Consider the following 13,664-nt stretch of genomic DNA (forward strand, 5'->3'; position numbering starts at 1 on the left):
TTCCGCCCCAACAATGGAATAATACTGAACATAAGAAGTAGACCCATCAGCTAAATCTTTCTTTGGGCAATGTAAACTAACCGGAAAGTCAAAAAAGCATGTTCCTGGTGTAGCTGAAATCAGGGTTAGGCTTTACTGCCTTGTATTATAATTTGTAGTGTGTACACACACAACTGTATAACTGTTTTTCTACATTGGTCCCTCACAAAACTACAAAAACAAAGAAACAGTTAGTGAATGAAGTCCCTCATCTCCCTGCTCTATCACAGTACTGTAGGCCACGTTACAAGCCAAGCAGTATGTTAGCCTGCTTTCGAAGAGGAAACACCTGCAATAATATATGTTTGTAAGTAAGGACAGGACTCTGTAGCAAACTTTGTTTTATTTGATTTTATTTTAACAAGTGGCAAGTGAACAGAATATAGAAATGGAATCATCTCCAGAGAAAGTGAATGTCCAGTCCTTGTTAATTTAGTTCAGGTCAGTTCATTTGTGCTTTAGTTCCACTGACCTGAAAGAGAAAGCAGACATGTTTCTTGCTGAGGGAACACAAAGCCCCTTTTTCAGAAGCAGTGGCTTGAAACCTGGTTCCAGGACCAGGAGATCTATTTTTAGGCAACTTTGCTACCTAAAACCCCAAGTCTCCCCTGGTGTGCCGTGCGGTGCCTGAAACCTTAGAGCCATAGAGGTTACTATAATAAATTAAAAGCATGCAACACTGCTGCAATAGCAATCAGTAATAACATACAGGGGGTCAAACTTAAGGAATGATGCTCTTAAATAATGGAACCCCCTGAATCTTCATGACATTGTAATAATGGAACCCCCTGAATCTTCATGACATTGTAATAATGGAACCCCCTGAATCTTCACAACATTGTAATAATGGAACCCCCTGAATCTTCACGACATTGTAATAATGGAACCCCCTGAATCCTCATGACATTGTAATAATGGAACCCCCTGAATCTTCATGACATTGTAATAATGGAACCCCCTGAATCTTCATGACATTGTAATAATGGAACTCCCTGAATCTTCACAACATTGTAATAATGGAACCCCCTGAATCTTCATGACATTGTAATAATGGAACCCCCTGAATCTTCATGACATTGTAATAATGGAACCCCCTGAATCTTCATGACATTGTAATAATGGAACCCCCTGAATCTTCATGAAATTGTAATGATGGAACCCCCTGAATCTTCATGACATTGTAATGATGGAACCCCCTGAATCTTCATGACATTGTAATAATGGAACCCCCTGAATCTTCATGACATTGTAATGATGGAACCCCCTGAATCTTCATGACATTGTAATGATGGAACCCCCCAAATCTTCATGACATTGTAATGGCGTGTCGGAGCTACTCACTCATCCCCTGCTTTCTCCTCTCCAACCACTGCCCCCAGTCCCTCCAGCTGGCAGGACCGCTCGTCTCCGTGGACCTCTTCACTGGTGCTGCTGTCAGAGTCCTTGTCTGGCAGCAGGTACTTCATCACCACCTCGTCCCTACCGTCCAGTCGTAGGCAGCGGCAGGGAGACTCGCTCACCATGAACGACTGGCCCCACATGCTCTGACACAAGTCTCGCCCATTCTTGTACATCTACCCAGCAGAGAGAGAAGGACACAGTGCAGGCTGTGTGTAGTGGAGGAGAAACAGTCCCTGTAGATCTTGTCCTCAATTGCAAAGCATTGCCGTATAACAGATAGAGGACAGCATTGCTACCTTTGCTGGAAACCTCCCAGAGCAAACAAGGGAGATTATAAGAGCTGGTCGTATTTTTAACAGGGCCCCCTCTTTTCAGGGGGTTACCCCTTTTTCTGCTTGTGAGAGAACAGCGAGGATTGAGTGTTTGCACTGAAAAGTATAAAAAACATTATGAAATATTCTAGATAATTAAAAATATTTGAATGTTTTACTCAGCAATCGTCAAACAGTTTGGCCACAGTTTGGACACAGCTTGTTTGGTCTAGCAGTGAGGGACAAACATTCCTGCTCTGTTCAAAAACAGGACTTTGTGACATGACCGGGAGTCTGCAGGTCAGCATGCTTTCTGGTAAACAGAATGCTTGTCACTGGCACACAAAGTTATTGCCAGGGACCTATTCTGTAAATAGGCATTCCCTTTTCTAATTGTAGCTTTGGAACTGCATCGGGCAGCAATGGCCACGCATCAGCGCTTGACTGAACATTTAGGGAGTACTTAAATGACCATACTTTTGATTTTTCTGCACAACTGCTTTACACTGGACTTGTCTGTGTGTACATGTGCTGGTCTAGCTTACCTGGCTGTACGGGATACAGCTATTCCTACAGTGGTTTCCATCATGGTTCCAGTCAAAGTCTGTAAGCCAGTTTCTAGCACAGGTAAGGTCGCCCTTGCATGCCTCAAACCTGTGTGGTCCGCAAAGAAAACCAGATCAGCCGTGGCATGTGAAACTAGCTGGAGAGAACGTAACCAAGCTGCAGAGTGCAGGGTTATCCCTGTTAAAGTGTCCCATATAAAAACACAGCAAAGTGTAATGAAGCACAGTGAAAGCATGGGAAAGCACAGGCAAGCACTCTAAAGAATAACGATGTATATCATGTACCATATGTACCATATACCATATGTAAAGCATATTAATAAACATGGCAAACTAATGTAAATGATGGTAAATGCGTAGCATAAGCATGGGAAAAACATGGCAAAACTGCATAAACACTGTGCAAAAATACTGTGGGAAACTTTTCTAAGGGAGCAGGAACAATAAGGGGATGTGAGTGACGGGTCTAATCACTCCTACCAGTTGTCGCAGAAATTCAAGCAGAGAGGGGCCAGCAAAATGCCAGCTGTGTAGTTGGGGTTGATCCAGTGAGCTGCATGGGGTGAGCACTGGTAGAAACATTCGATCTTCTTCATGAACACCTCACACCTGGAAGAAGCCACACAAAACAGCACTGTCACATGACTTTAAAACGGAGCGGGCCTCCCTCTAACACCGGGGTGTATACTCACTGTCCTGGATGGAAATTCCACTCCAGGTCTAACGGGTTAAATGGGATGATGACTAAGGATCTGGTGGAGGTTTCATTTAAAAGATATAGCCATGACGTAGTATGCAGTACACAGCAGAGAATGATAATGAATGGTTCATGTGCACCATCCAAAATGCAAATGAAAGTTAGTGGGGAATAGCTAGGCTGCAGGGTACTGCAGAAATGAGGACACTTCCACACGCAGCCCCAGTGGAATACAACACATCCCCAATCCCGCTTACTTCTCACTCAGCTTTCCACACCGGTCCCAGTGCGTGTTGTCCACTGTCAACACGGGGGAGACCAGCTGCTCTGTGAAGTTTCCATAGCAACAGGATGCTGCGGAACAGGATTCAAACTGATCAGAACACAACCTCTATACAGTACTGTAGTGGTGTTACAGAGTAGAAACACCACACACATAATATTTAAACAGACAACAGCAGCACCAGCAAGGGCAGCGCAACGGATCTGTTTTTACAATGCAGCAGATTGTCAGCCCTTTAAGTACAGTACAGCATCAGTCACACATTGCCTGGCTGTGTTACTGTTTCATTCAGGACAGCAGTGCAGGCTGACAGCAATTTTGCAATGACAGTGTCGATAATGACAATGAATGAACTCACAGTTGGAGTAGATTGTGCATTCCTTCATGTTGGGATCAGCTGTGGGGTATTTCCTGTGGTCCTTTCCGTAAAGACACATGTGCTTGTGGCAGGACACGATGGAGAACAGGACAAACGCACACCCTGCAGCCAGCTTTAGCTTCATCGTTCCCATGTACCTGTACCTGTAAACACAAACCAATAAACAGGATATTCTACAAATAAAACACAAAGGTGGTTTCGCACAGACTGTGCAGTATGAGATCTATTCTATTGAGCGAAACTGTGGCGGGTCTAAATAACGCCATCCTTAGGCTTCAATTTATTTTAATAAAATGTTTCTTTTTAATGTTGAATGCGGTATAATTTACAATGTCCTTTGAAAACCTTAGGGTTTTTTATTTTATTTTAGAAGCTTTACATATTTTTTACCAGATGGAAATGTACTCTGGAGAAACCAGGATCATCCCTACCTTTCCTAGCTGCTCTGTGTAACTGCCTTCTCGGTTGAGTGTTGTCTCTGGAGCAGCTCCGCGGGAGTCTCTCCAGCCCTTTTATACAGATCGGATTGACGTAACTCAGTGGCCTGCATCTCAGCCATCCCACAGAGGACATCCTTGACCTCTTGATAAAGCCTGCTAAACAACACTGATAAAGCATTATGAAACACAGAGCGCTGTGTCAAGCACTGGGGTTGGATATTTATCATCATTAAAAAAAAAAAAAAGAACAGCCAACATTAGATAGGACTGCAGGGGCTAATTTATGAATTAAAAGCATTATTTATACAGCTCAATCAGATCATGCACAATGGTGTATTAGCTTACAAAGTTTGTCGATTACAGATCCCCAGTTAACTCCGTTGCCCCGCTGTGATATTACATTACTTTTCTTTCAGCACCATAGCGGGGGTTTGAAGCTGCAGCTCCACTCAGATATGTTCAATGACACATTTCATACAGTCGTGTATTAGAACACCTCAAGATTTGTCATTGATATCCTTTATATACCTACCTGCATGAAAACCTTTTGGAGTGAGAGATTCAATTTCCGGACAGTAATCAGTCATATAGAAACAATAGGCACTCATGTGTGAAAAGACCACTTTGTACTTTAATTACACACCTTCAAGAACTTCTGAAGTCTCCTGCATTTTATTATTTGTGGCTGTGTGTTCCTTTTCTCTTACTATTTTAAATGAATTGCATGTGTGGCCTATAAAGTCATCAATTAAATTCGACAATCTTCACAATGAGATCATTTTCCAGGATTCCGAGTTCCAGTGATTTGGTTTCACAGGCACACCAAATCAAATCAACAGAAGCACAGGGGTGATCTACTCTTGCAACTCACGCTAGCTATTCCCAGCTGTGCCAGATGTGCTGACAGTGTGCAATGCTTGAGCCAGCCAATGCCCTTCAGCCCTGCTAAATCTCCAGCTCATTAATGGACTGTCATGTGAAGGGTTGAGCAACCCTGTTCTCACAAAACCAATAAGGCTGACCTTTGGACCTTCAAACACAGCACCCTAAACGTTACAGCCTCCGTGTGCTAAACACAGGTGCTAAAGCCTGAGATCATTTGGGTTAGGCAATTGTCCCCACTGAACCAGCCCTTATAAAACAGTATTTCTGCAGTTTTCCCATGCTTTCCCCACAGCTATACTCTGCATTTAGGAGACTGTATCCTGCTTTGCCAGGTTTAGTAATATGCTTTACTATACTTCTCTGATCTTTACAATGCTTACCATGCTTCACTAGGCTTTATTACACTTTGCTATGATTTCTGCTATGAACTTTTATGAGAGAATGACTCATTCACCAAAGAATGGTTTACAGATTTTAATAGGTTACTAGGTATAGGTGTGTAAACAGGGCTAATAGGGAAAAGTACAGCACAGATGTTTTTCTTTTGTTAGAATTATTTGTAGTACTTTAAATAAGATAAGAAAGAAATTTAAACGCAATTTATTGAATTAGTAAAGACAACATAACTGAAAATATATCTTAGACTATTTTTTGGAATTAGATTTATCCCTCCTTCAGGGTGGCTAGTCCAATGCTTTTTGATTGCTTTAGCACTATTATTTAAATCTGGGCTACAAAATGAATGCCACCAGAGGGCGCATGTGAACAAAAACAGCAGGCGTGAGTCTCTGTATCAAGTGTTTTACCAATGGGAAGTCTGGGTGGCACAAAAAACAGGATCTGGCATTAAAAGAAGGACGTCCACCTTTTAGGACGGAGAAAGGCTGCTATATTCTTTACATAATATTTTTTTGAAAGTAATAGTAATAATAATCTAGTGCTGGTGCTTGATCGATTTCGCTAGATACCGTCCCCCTTATGTAGTTTAAGAAATGCACAGGCACTACTCAGCTCAATGCATTTGCAGGTACAGTGCATGTGCTGTAATGGGCGTCAGAAACAGCGCAGCTACTGATAGGTCTACACATGATCACAGTGACAGGGGAAGACGGTGGCTGCAGAGAAGTGTTACATCTGAAAAGTTTCAGCCAACGAGCACACAATGTGGAGAGGCATATTAGGTGGCAGTTACTGAACACCATAACTGCATATGCATTTCAAATCTAGGTTTAATATATATATATATATATATATATATATATATATATATATATATATATATATATATATATATATATATATATATATATATGCTGAAGCTATATTTAATATACGGCCCATAGCAACAATATCATCTTCCTTTCGTCTTGCAATCATGGCTGGACAAAATAAAACGAACTACAATAGTTTGCCGTGTTTGTTACCATTCCCTTCTCCATATGTCTGCCTTGTGCGTCCTACGGTTCCACGACACACTGCACATGGCGATATGCGTGTGGCACTTCTAGCCGTACAGCAACATGTCCAACGCGGCCCTTTTTAATTTTTTTTTTTAATGCAAATCCACACACTCCTGCCGTACGGCGCAAGCGCTCCAGTTTCAGGAAGCGCGGTTTGAAAGCGTAGTCACCCCCCGGTTTGCTGGACGTGTCTGTGCAGTTGCTCGCTTCCAGCGTGTCCGGGTCTGGCGACTCGGTTCGATTCGAATAAATGAAAAATGCAGACGCGGGGTATTTCCCTAATCTTCTAGTAGGTGGACAGACACCACATCGGCAGGATATACACACACAGAAAATCCGCTCTGCTAAGGACAGGGGAGGTGGCGAGATGTGATTCAGCTTCACTCGTCTTTCTGCATGTTGCTCAGTGTTGGGGTCGGGATGAATGAAGTGGCGGCTTCTATTCTAAATGCGTCCTGCGGGAGACGGAGGCGATTACAGCGCATTAATCAGAAGGGGTTTGGTGTGCATTTGGGATCGGCGTTTTCCGAAATGCGGTGTTCTACCTACATTTATATATTCGAAACTTTGACTTTGACAACATCGTAGCAAGTAGCATAACACCTTTAGCGCCTGTTTTAGCAGCACATACAGGAAGAAATCATGTCTTCTTTTAACATACCGGCTGAAGACAAGCAAAGCGCTCGTGTTTTCTATGTACTCACTGATTCCGACTGAGGCTTTCAACGCGCTTTTAGTAATTAGTAGAGAAATTCCCATCCCGGGACTCCGGTAAAGACACACTGCTCTTGAATTGGGGACATTGTGATGTTCATTTCAGCTGCTGAGGAATTTAAAAAGGGGCTGTTGTTATTGCTGGCGCGGTACACACTGCAAAGCGCCAGCGAACGAAACCGCCAGTACTACAGCCGTGTCATTGCAGATGATCTCAAATAGTCACAGCACTGCTCTTAACTTTGTGAAGGCATTTATATTATAATAACGGACTCCCCCACACACACAGTGGACCTTTACAAACAAGACTTTGTGTGAAGCAGGGGGTGAAGCTCTCTATCGGTCGAGAAATGAAGAAGTCCGAACTGCTGCAGAAAAGGAAATTGTCTAATCCGGACCGAGATGAACACCGGAGTGCGAAAAAAGACGAGAAGGATGCGGTGAGTTTTATTTTAATTAGAACCAGTATAAAATCTACTGGCAGCGGTGTTTTCGGGGTTGCTGTTACCAGTACGAAATCTACTGCCAGTAAGAAACCCCCCAAAAGACTGCAGCACACCAGGGCTGAAGAACGAGAAAGACTCCTATCGAACCGACTTTAACTTTAGATAAATCGAAATCGATGCTTATTAAGGATTTGTTTTGTGCAGCTGCTGACAACAGCGGTATCAAAAATAATAATAATAATAATAATAATAATAATAATAATAATACAATAGTAATTTGAGTGAGCTACTGTATCACGAGCCTGTCCAGTGTTATTTATTTATATATTTCAAGGTAAACAAATCCCACATTGTTATTTTAACAAACCGAGATTCAGTCGGATTGTTTGTTGTCGTGTTTATTTTGTTAAATGCTGTTATGTAACTGTAGCTAACACAGAACGAGAATTTTAATTTTTAATTTTTATGTATAATGTTTAAATTTCTGCTGGGGGTGAACAAAGGTTTGCCTGAATGTGGCAATATTTGGGCAATTACGTACAATTCAAAGATACATTGTAGTCAGGTAAACGATGTTGTCGCAGAATATTATTATTATTATTATTATTATTATTATTATTATTATTATTTTTATTATTAATAATACAATGCTGTATGAGCAGGCACGATGCCAGTTTTTGACAGCTGAACCGCATACCCATTTTACCGTATTCTGTTCACTATGCACGCAGTGAGTGTTGGTTACAGAAGCTGCTTGGTCAAAGGCAAGGTCTTGAATAAAGACAGCCAATCTCTCCGGAGTCGTGCCAGTTCAGTGAGGTGGAGATGCGTACTGGTGCCAAAGGTGTCGCAGTGCATGTGATTCGCTGCAAATGAAATATCTGCAGGGCTGTAGTCTGATCAGAATGATCCACATTAATAATGCAGGACGTGGGGTGAAAGGTAGGCACTGTGCACCCAGTTAAGACATTGAAAGGTAGGCACTGTGCATCCAGTTAAGACATTGAAAGGTAGGCACTGTGCATCCAGTTAAGGCATTGAAAGACAGGAACTGTGCACCCAGTTAAAAGGCACTGATACACACTGGCTACTGCAATGTTGATGATTTCCTCTTGTTGTGACTGAGTGAACTCTCACCCTGAGCCTCAACCTGGGTGAAGAGTTTGGCACGCCTACACTCCTGATCTCGGCCATGCTCATAGTCAAGGTGGGGAGGCAAGGCTGGGTTTAGAACAGACCTGCTGGGTTAATTCCAGGTTCTGTTCACCAGCAGCCTTTGGAATATGCTTTTAGAGTGGGCTAATGTTGTTTGTCCTGGTCAGTACCCACGTGGAGAACAGCTGGGGCAAAGGTCACAAAAATGGGCATTTTTAACACCTGTGCTGACTTCACTCATTGGCTCCCTCCTTTTGTTATGGAGAGCTGTTTGCAGAGGTGCCCTGTCACACACAGTTTCAGATACAGCAAGCCTCTGCAGGGGAGCCAGGTGATGAAGCCATTGTAGCAGGCTTACTTTCCGCCTAGTGTTGCTGTTTGTGGGTTTCTTGTTAATTCCTCTTGATTCAGCTCTTCCAGGCTGCTAAGTTGCTACGTGATAAGTTTCTAATTGGTATTGCTCCATTGAAAGTGTGCCCCATTTGTCTACAGGAGGTACAACAGAAAAAGAAACGTTGTGCTTGTCAGTTCTGGTGTGGAGCACCTTCACTACACATTGTACTTCCTACCTGTGTGTGTGCGCAGTGAGACTGGCACACAGACACAGTGTTGCATAGAGCTCTCAGGCTTCACATGTACTGCATTAACAGGCACAAGTGTTCGATCCTTTTGTTCTTCTTTTAAATTGGAAAACAGATAGGCAGCATTCACAGGACACACCCATTTGGAATATATAGAGGATTTCAGAACTGATTCCTCAAATAGGTAAGCTGAATCCAATTATCAGGGATGGAAATACCACTCCAATTGCAAAGCAGTTTGATCCATTCCAGGTTTTACTATAAGCTTGTTACTGTACATGCACACTGTAACTAGTGAAGCTTGTGTTGAAACCTGGAATGGGTGAAACTACACGTAGCAGGATAGCGTCAGGAAAGTGAAAGCTCTGGTGCGCACGTTTATTATTAAACACCGAACACAAAGACACAAGGGCCAAAATGAAAGGGTTAAATAAAACAATACATACTGCTCAGGCTGGTGCTGGTCTTCACTCTGTAGTCTCAAAACACAGAACACACTCCTTTCTCTCTCTCTCTCACCCACCAAAATTCCTCGAAAACACCTTCCACAAAGGATTTGACATCCCTTATATACACATGGCCATTCCCCAATTAGCACTCAATTACCTAATTGGGGAATGGCCTCACCTATGATTGTTGGCAGGGATGCATTTAACCCCATCCCTTCCAACCTTGCATTCCCACACCCACACAATTTACATCTGCAGGACTTTCGCCTCGCCACACTACTATGCAATAGGAGTTTTATTTCCATCCTTGAATTATGCATATAGTACAGGGTGATAAAGCATAAAACAGAACTGTACACATGACTACTGTAGATACTAGCAGTACCACATCATGTCCGTCCTGTGTTTTTTATTGTTTGAATTGTCGGAGCATTGCCAGTGTGTGTGTGTACTCTGTGCTGTAATGTCCATCCAGCTGCCAGTTGAAAATGAGTGAAGCGTGGGTGTGACCCAGGAAATGTTTGCTTCATTGTCTTCTGGCACCTGCTCTTTCAGCAAACAGCTAATCAGTAAGCTTCTGCTGGGATGCAGGCACAGCTCTGGATGTGTCTGGGAGAATAAGCACAGTAGTAGTTTTTTAGCAGAAATTCAAACGCCATGGCTTGTGAAGCGAATGCTGCATTTTAAGATGCATTCTCATTCATTTGATGTAAACCCTCATTCAGAAAGCATCTCACTCTTCCAAGTTTGTTCTGGGTTAGGAGAAATTTGATTCCTGCCCATGAAAGAGAATTGAAGTGGAAATCCTACAGGTTTGTTTAGTAATTGAAGTTTATTGGGGGATGGGTTGTGTATATCTCTTCTCTTGTGTTTGTTCTTGTTTTAATTGAGACCATGTTGCAGGGGACGTTCTCATATTTTAGTTTTTTACAGCAGGAAATTGCAAGTAGAAATCCTGATTGTTATGAGAGATAAGAGACTAAGCCATGGTTTATCACTTGGTAAAAAGTGCTTTGTGATATTGGTTCTAAAGGGCATTGTGTAAAGTACTGTAGCAGTGAATGGCTGTTGAATGTAGTCATCCAGAGTGATTTCAATAAGCAAGATAATTCATTTTGTTGAATTATCGTGGTTTAGGCTTTAACCTTTTACGGTATAAGAGACATGTGAAAAAACAAAGAAAGTTATTTTTTGCAGTGAGGTGCACGATCACAGTTTAAAATGTGCTGGCGGGGTGGATGTGCTCGTCCACATTGTCAGTTTCCTCCTCGTGATTTTTGAGTCGCTCCGTTTGAACAGAATGACTCCGTTGTAGAAACAGATCATTTTGATCCACACCAGAATCACTGATCTTTACACCTTTACTGAGACAAGCTGCTGTTTGGTGAATTTCATATTCAATGTGATTCGACATTAATCTGCATCCACTCAGATGGCTGTTTGTAAAAACACTGAAGACAAATGAAGCCGCATTCCTCTCCAGTGTATGATTGAACAAATAAATAACTCTAGTGTTATGCTGGAAAGTCTGGCATCGTAGTCCTGTTTTCCATTGCTTTAGTCTGATCTGCAGATTGCGTGTTCTGTTTATTGTGTCAGAAACGATTTCAATACATATTTTGATCTGGATTATTGCAGCACCCAACCCCCAGGGGAATTAGCTTGATATCTTTCAAATCTTAAAAGGCGTTGACTGAGCTAACCCCAGCCAGTACTGTAAGCATGGCACAGAAACCAGGACCAAAGAACATGGCTGGAAATGAAGTGGGGACAGACTTCAGCCCTGTGGTATCCTGTATCAGAGGCACTGGCGGCTGTGGTCTCTTACACCAGCGGCAGGACCACAGCACTACTGATACAGCAGTGTGAAGGAGGAGGCGAGGAGAGGACTGACACTTCACAATACTGCGGGGGCGTTTATTTCAAAATACTAATTTCACATCATTCAAGTCCTGCATGATCTTTAACTGGGGTTACAGATCTGATTTAACTTGCTGTAATTATATGGGGTGGGTGTGTACTGTTTTATCATCCAGAACTGGGATGTTAATAAGACTCCCACTGCAGAGCAGTTTGATTCCTGGTTTTAATGGCCTTTTGCAGGATAGTCAGCTTGCTTCGTCAGTTTTCTTTCCAGCGACCAGTTTGGCAGGACTGTAGCCGCTGTGTTACAGTAAGCTCCAAGTTATTGGAGCATTCTTCCTTTTTAGAGCTGCCACCTTTAAAATTGAAACCTGTGCAGTATACTTGTAAACTGTGCAACTGACACTTACTCATTGTGCCAAATTCAGCACTGAAAAAGTAACTGCTGAAAGGAATGCTCAAGCAGCAGCTCCTACACTGTGTGTATTGAGTAACAAAGTGAATAAACTCAAGTGAAGCCTACATGCTTTTAAACTTGTCGTCCTGCAGACCTGTTTGTCCAGCCTGGCTCCTCAGGATGGAGTTGGGCACAGCAGTTCTCCCTCTTGTGCCCCCAGTGCTTTGCGATACAGTTTCACGGCTTCTTGTGTTGGTCTTCAGACTGATCACTTTTAGTCTTCATTTGTTTAGGAGACATGTTAGTGACGGTTTAGAAGGCCAACACTGTTGCATTTGTGTGACACCAGCTAGGCAGATTGACGGAGTGCTGCTGTGAATTGCATTATCTCAAAATGACCTGCTGTGCAACATTTAACAGGGATATTGATTCTGTAGCTAACGCCATTTCCCATTCCCTTTCTTTCCTTCGTGATGGAACGTTCACCAGACCCCTTGAGTTATAAGTGATCAGATTGTTTACTTGGCTCACAATCAATAGCCTATAAATACCCCCCCCCTCCACACACACAACAGGTTTGTGGAAGCATGCCAGCATGTGATTGGATGAACTGGCCCCTTCTGCCTGCACTGCACCTGCTGGGATGAAGAGAGCTTCCCTCTGCTTGGGCTCTCCTCATCAGTGATCAGGAGCCAGGGGTACTGTGTATCCACTGCAAAATAAAAACACTGACTGAACAGCCATTCTGGAAAGTCTTCCAGGAATAATTGTAGATTTGAGAAGCAGCTTGGCTTGTTTAGTTTTGGCTCTAATAAAGCCATAGGAGCCAAGCTCCAGACTCCCACAAGAGACAAATCGCTGTGGAAAAAGCAGCCCAAAATTTAGACATTGTATAACTCGACCGAAATGATCTATTTAATTCCTATATAAAACTGGTAAATTGTTTTTTTTAAGTATGTGTTTATTGCTGTAGTTAATTAATAAGCAGACAGCTAATTGTTAATCAAGGTCGTTGACTGGTTCCTGATTGATTTAGCTCGCAACGTTAGGAGATTGGTTAATGTAGGGCAGAAGCAATTCTTAAAACGACCATACCCTACCATAGCCAGTCGAGGCACGGATGCAGCGCTGTCTTAATTGCACTCATTTGAATATGTTTCTGTGGGGGTGGGATATTAAGGAAGTCAATTATTCTCACTTGACTGCATTTAAATTGGCAAGTCATTTAAAGCATTTAAAGGCAGGACCGGTGTGGCGGAATTAGGGTTCTGCTGGCAGCTGATTAGCTGTTAGTTAAATGTTTCCCTCCCTCTCAGTAATTGTAAAGACAGTCTGCACATGAGACCCCAGCATTGCCATCAATCTCGCCCGTCGTGCGCACACACGGATTAGCCTCGGTGTCTGTGCTGCGTTTGGCTTTTTGATTGGATTACTGTACCTTGATTGCTTCCAGTTATTAGTTTTGCATATATAATTAAAAAGAAACCCTTTGGATTAAATGAGGCTGTATTTGCTTTTTCATGCTGCCCTTCTGTTTGTCAGGACGGTGGCCACATTTTCAGATTCACAATTGAATGAACATTCTGTTAATAGTGTGG

General features: G+C 42.6%; 2 protein-coding genes across 15 annotated transcripts in view; one reads left to right on the forward strand and one right to left on the reverse strand.

The window, feature by feature from the left end:
- Positions 1–375: 375 nt before the first annotated feature.
- On the reverse strand, positions 376–4,215 carry LOC121326541 (riboflavin-binding protein-like). The gene is made up of 7 exons (XM_041269878.1): positions 4,108–4,215; positions 3,656–3,819; positions 3,272–3,368; positions 2,798–2,926; positions 2,297–2,405; positions 1,381–1,613; positions 376–511 (listed from the first exon to the last, which is right to left on the reverse strand). Exons 2-7 carry the CDS (start codon positions 3,807–3,809, stop codon positions 487–489), a joined length of 747 nt encoding a protein of 248 aa, XP_041125812.1. The 5' UTR covers positions 3,810–3,819; positions 4,108–4,215; the 3' UTR covers positions 376–486.
- A 2,326-nt stretch (positions 4,216–6,541) lies between these two features.
- LOC121327396 (microtubule-associated serine/threonine-protein kinase 2-like) overlaps positions 6,542–13,664 on the forward strand; it is a 111,555-nt gene continuing 104,432 nt past the window's right edge. For 6 of the 14 annotated variants that reach the window (XM_041271420.1, XM_041271425.1, XM_041271426.1 and 3 more), the window contains exon 1: positions 6,546–7,615. In XM_041271420.1, coding sequence (XP_041127354.1) covers positions 7,526–7,615 — 90 coding nt within the window. In that variant the 5' untranslated portion in view covers positions 6,546–7,525. Of the gene's footprint in view, positions 7,616–13,664 lie in introns of all 14 variants that reach the window. The other 8 variants (XM_041271427.1, XM_041271429.1, XM_041271430.1 and 5 more) reach the window with 3 other exon arrangements.

This window comes from Polyodon spathula, chromosome 14 (genome assembly GCF_017654505.1).
Source record: "Polyodon spathula isolate WHYD16114869_AA chromosome 14, ASM1765450v1, whole genome shotgun sequence".
Taxonomy (NCBI): domain Eukaryota; kingdom Metazoa; phylum Chordata; class Actinopteri; order Acipenseriformes; family Polyodontidae; genus Polyodon; species Polyodon spathula.

Bases quoted from the DNA above. Each gene is read 5' to 3' on its own strand.
- LOC121326541 (XM_041269878.1), bottom strand. From the start codon at position 3,809: ATGGGAACGATGAAGCTAAAGCTGGCTGCAGGGTGTGCGTTTGTCCTG. The intron at 2,406-2,797 runs GTAGGAGTGATT...CGGACCACACAG, and splicing joins TTGAATTTCTGCGACAACTG to GTTTGAGGCATGCAAGGGCG. The intron at 512-1,380 runs GTGAGTAGCTCC...TTTCTCTTTCAG, and splicing joins GAGGAGAAAGCAGGGGATGA to GTCAGTGGAACTAAAGCACA.